The sequence below is a fragment of the Acromyrmex echinatior genome, chromosome 4 (genome assembly GCF_024713525.1).
Source record: "Acromyrmex echinatior isolate Ae372 chromosome 4, ASM2471352v2, whole genome shotgun sequence".
Lineage (NCBI taxonomy): Eukaryota > Metazoa > Arthropoda > Insecta > Hymenoptera > Formicidae > Acromyrmex > Acromyrmex echinatior.
In genome coordinates, this window is record NC_141855.1 from 249,200 (window position 1) to 254,226 (window position 5,027).

At 35.5% G+C, this 5,027-nt stretch overlaps 1 protein-coding gene across 2 annotated transcripts; it reads right to left on the minus strand.

Moving 5' to 3' along the window:
- Positions 1–35: 35 nt before the first annotated feature.
- LOC105147573 (putative SERF-like protein) lies at positions 36–4,328 on the minus strand. 2 transcript variants are annotated; one of them, XM_011058685.2, is made up of 3 exons: positions 3,239–3,397; positions 799–910; positions 36–635 (listed from the first exon to the last, which is right to left on the minus strand). In XM_011058685.2, the coding sequence occupies exons 1-3, from the start codon at positions 3,243–3,245 to the stop codon at positions 554–556; spliced, it is 201 nt and encodes a 66-aa protein (XP_011056987.1). In that variant the 5' UTR covers positions 3,246–3,397; the 3' UTR covers positions 36–553. The 2 variants fall into 2 exon arrangements, 1 of the variants encoding a protein (XP_011056987.1); XR_015544753.1 differs by lacking the exon at positions 3,239–3,397 and adding an exon at positions 3,410–4,328 and having other exon boundaries at positions 584–635.
- Between the last annotated feature and the right edge of the window lie 699 nt (positions 4,329–5,027).

Here is a 5,027-nt window from a genome sequence, read left to right on the forward strand (position 1 = left end):
CGGATAGGACGAAAGATTTAAGAATTATACAAGTATTGTATTGTGTTAAAATTTAAACAGTTTATTACAAGCGAGAAGGAACAATAGTAACACATGTGTGTCTAATGATCGTTCGCTTGTTACATTTAATTACATAACATATTAAATAAGTGAAAGTCTGAATTTTTACATATTGGAAATTAGTACTACAAATATATCGTATTATTTAATATCCTTATACCTAGAGAAACCAGTCAAACGTGTATTTTCTTTGACTGAATTTAGGTGTAGGTAACGTCAAGTTTGTACACACTGATTATAACTGTATCGTGAGCAACGTGTAAATAACAAGATAATTGAGGCTAGGTCCTGAGGTATGTCATACGATTGACATACCTGCGTACGGCCGACAATGGAAAAATTCTCTAACATCAAAGACATAGTGATTCATTTTTCTGTCTCCGGTACTCATCGACATATATGTATCTTACAGTCATGAATCTTTTTAGCGTAGCCATTGGTTACGTGATATAGCCGTTCTTATCATAAAAATTTATACACTTTTCGCGTCGAATTATCTCGCTGCCTGCTTCGACTTATCTGCTGGTTCACCCTGCTGTTTCTTAAGTTGTTTCTCTCTCATTCGTTCCGCGTCGCTGTAAAAAGAAATGTACGTCCAGTATAAAAATTATATCAATTTATTACAATAATATAAATTTTAGCAATAAACATCCAGCTTGTAACATCCATTATTATTTCTAAGTAAGCCTATCAATTTTCACGAATAGAAAGAGGAAAAGATGTACTCAGAAGACATACCGTGCTTTACGTTGTTCTAAGGAAAGACCTTTATTGCTGTCTTGTTCCGACGCTGCCTTCTTTACGGTTTTTTTCAAATTCTTGGCTCGTGCTAGTTCACGTTGATTTCCACCTGCAACATAATCAGGTTTTTTTTTTAGGAATCGAATGAAGTTTTAATTATAACTTTTATTTAATTTTATTCCGCAATTTTTCGGTCTCTATTTTCATTTCCATTTATTCAACTCGAACGAAGTGCTCTTAAAAAGAGCGCTGTTTATGCGTGCGCAAGCAAGTCAAAATCGTGTTCCTTTGACCGATAATATAACTGCAATGGCGCACGCAACGTTCACGTTCGTAATTATTAAAGGGTGACTGCAAAAGGTGGTGATTTACGACAATGTCATACAATTGCTCCGATAACTTTATAATCTAAATCCTACTCCTTAAACGATATCACGCATACACAGGGCCGTCGTTAGTACATAAGGCGCCTTTGTGCAAAGGAGATTTGTTGATCTTCTTAATTTTTATTTATCAATTTTTTAAATAAGATGGTTTTGAATCGTTTTTTTTTATATCTTAAGAAAACGTGCAATTGGATCGTGTCATTTTTATCCTAGAACGGAATGTAAAAAGTGAACGTTTCTATCATTGATATTAACAGAGAAATTTTGCATATTTTTGCTCTAGAAAAATTATTGGTGTTCTTGATGATCTTAAATAGTTTTGCAAGTATGTATATTACATGTATCGAAAAATTTTAATAGCCTCAACAAATATATAATTATCTATTCAAATCGATGATTTTGATGATTTTATGATTAGATTTTTCTCTAAATTAATACACACGTTTCGGAAGAAATTAAATTTAACAGAAAAGCGTGCACACGTAATTGATGTTAGAAGTGGGGAATTGATTTTTAATCCTTCTCTTGCAATCTGAGTCTTTTTTAGTTCAATTTCACTCTCCTTTTCCAAAATAAAGGAGGGCGGAGTTCGATTTTTCCCCTCTCTAAAATATCTTGAAAAATAACTGAAATTTTCGCACATTTTTTAAAATTTAGAACAGTAAAAATAGGCTGCATAAAAAGAATCAGATTGCAAACAGAGGATTAAAATTTAATTTGACGCTTCTCTTGTTAATATCCCTTTATGCAGGGCATAAAATGCTTGAGGATTGATTTTGTATCTTGAAACAAAGTGAGAATTACAACCTAGTAAATAAATTTACTAAGTTGGCCAATAAAATTATAAATATTCTAGTAAATTCGTTCATTTTTGTTTTCACATTTTACCAAAGCAAAACAATTAAAATGAATTGAAAAAGATTTATTTCAACGTTCGCGAATGCGTATTTCTAAAAATCTAAATCCATTTCAATGCTTAATGTAATGCTTAATGTAAATAATCTCTTTGTTCATTTATAGGAATTGCATAAAGTCCTTTCTCTAATTCAAAATTTTGAATAGGAAATGCAGTTCTTCAATTCAATTAAATCCAATTAAATCCAGAAAAGTTTTTCCATCTGCACGCACGCACACACACACACACACACACACACACACACACACCACACACACATTCGCATGAATTAAAAATTTTAATCCATTTTCCAAGATACAGAATCGACTTTCGCTTGCGACGGCCCTGCGTATATACAAAATGGCGACGAGTAAAATGTGACGCTATTCGCCATAAAGCGAATATTTTTCCACCATATTTACTCTTTCGGAACGAAATCGAACGCTGTCAAAATTGACGAAAATCCATCGTAGAGAGGAAAAAAAATTTGTCGACTTGGTGCGCTCGCAGCGTGAAAGCGCGCCATCATAACGTTTCTGTATGTTGTCGAGGTTAACAAGCGAGGTTTACCGAAAGCGAGAAGCGTAAATTCATCGCGTAATTCCGAAAAGTAAGGCTACACGTTGAACTACGTTCGATTTTCTCAATCACGCGAAATCGTTTCGAGACTCGCGAAACACATTCGTAGAGACCCTCATTTTTCTCTTTCTTTTATTTAATCGGCGCTATCGTCATCATCAAAAATATTGACCTTTCCTTCGTAAACAGCCTGTAGAACGAGAATTCTCGAGGATACTCGGAGCGCATCGTCTGCCACGGCGGTGTGCTCCTTTCTTCCTCGACGAGTCACCGACGTGACGTTTCGCGACGTTTCGCGATGTTTCACGTTTGTTCACGCGTGTGACAACTGACAAATCTCTGCGAGAGTCGAGAGCCGAGAGCCGAGAGCGCACGCGGTCACCCACAATCGTTACTGATCGTTACGCAGCGACCTTATTTTTAACATTAACGACAATGGCAGCCTCGCGGAAGAGGCAAAAACGAGCCAAAAACTCGCGCCCGTCATCGTCCCCTCTTTCTTTCTCTCTCGTCGAATTGTTGCGGCGCGATCAGGTAATGCGACACCCGATCTCGGTGACGTTTCGGCTGGACTTACGGGTCATTTTTTTTTTCTCAGTTCTTGATCTCCGATAAGCAAGCACTTTGAAATTTGACCACCCGAATCGGTGCAAAACGCACGGCCCGACGATACGCGCTCAAACGCACACACACACACACATACACGCGCGCACAGCCGTACACGGCTCCTGCGGACTAATTTCCAAACCAAAATAAATATAGTTCTGCGTCGTCTCCGTAGTCCCTCTTCCCCGTCGGCCACCCAGCCACTACTGCAATGACTGTCAGTGATGCCACGTGTTCCAGTCTAGTAACATTCGATGTGTCGCATTCGAAAGGAGCAGAGGTATGCCAATATTGCCAATTGCCAAGGTTGAATCCAGACTTTTTACAAGTCTGTGGTCGAATCACTTTGAGAATTCCTTTGAGTTGATTCATATTCGCCAAAAATATGAAATATGCTTTACGTGGATTAAAATTTGATGAGAAAATTTAAAAAATAAATTCTTAATTTTCTGTTGCCTTCACCATTATTTAATTTTATTGTACACTTGTGATTTCTTATAGGGTGATTTTAATACATTTCGTCACCCATCATGAGCAGGTAGAGTTAATCGAAAACTGAGTCGAAAAGTCATCTTTTGCCATTTTGCAGTTTACGCAATAGTTAACGAGATATTAATTTATTTATAAAATAATAAGGCTCAATAAATCAAAATAAGTAAAAAGGAAAAAGGGCTACGAGCCTAAAACATAAATTGACAAACTGTATGAGTAGTTAAACAAATTTTTTTGAAATAAAACTATGTCATAAATTAAAAACGTAAAATATAATTTGACAATCAGAAGGTGAACAAACGTTTCGATCCTAGTTGGATCATTTTCAATGTGATTTCAAATAAATTAGTGTGACAAAGTAAATTAACAACGGTAATTAACAATAGCAAATTAACTATAAAACTCGCTCCAAATTGAGAGGAAATCAAACAAACGATTATAGTTGACAAAAATGTGCTCCTCCGAACCGTATGTGTGTATAAGGACGAACATGTTTCTGTTAGCAAGTATAAATTGTAATAATAAATTAACGGTAGAAGTAAATAAAAATAAAAATAATAAGAATAATAAGACAAGTACAAATCGAGTCGCAAACAGTAAAAAGGAAAGTACAAATAAGTCGTAAATAATAAGTCAAATTTAAAGAAAGAGGCAAAAATTATCTTTGATATTATAAGACAAGCACATAAGAAAAAAGAGTAAATCGCCAACATGCATTGTATATGTATGTTTCATTGTAAATTGGCCTTTTCTATTCCCAACACGTTAAAAAGCTTCATAAAGAGAGGAAAAGACTTAACTTCCTATCCAGTCAGAATGTTGTCTACAAGATCTCATGTGATGATTGTGAGGCGAGTTATGTTGGTCAGACAAAGAGAAAATTGAGCACGAGACTACACAAACATATCTCTGACATCAAAAAGAATACAGGTTCTCCTACTGTCATAACTGATCATCGAATCAATTTTGATCATAATTTCAAATGGAACGATGTGAGAATTTTGGACTGCGAATCTTCTTACAATAAGAGATTGGTATCTGAAATGATTCATATTAAAAGACAGAAACAAGGCTTTAATAGACAAAACGATACCGAATCTTTACCCGATACTTATTCACAGATTATCCAGTCTCTTTCTCCCTCTTGATTGCTTTCCCTTCCCCATCCTTCTCTTCTCTCCCTTCCACTTTATTCTTTCCTTATTATTTTTTCCCCCTTCCCTTTCTAGTTTTCCATTTCAATCTTCTTGTCTTTATATGTCGTACTT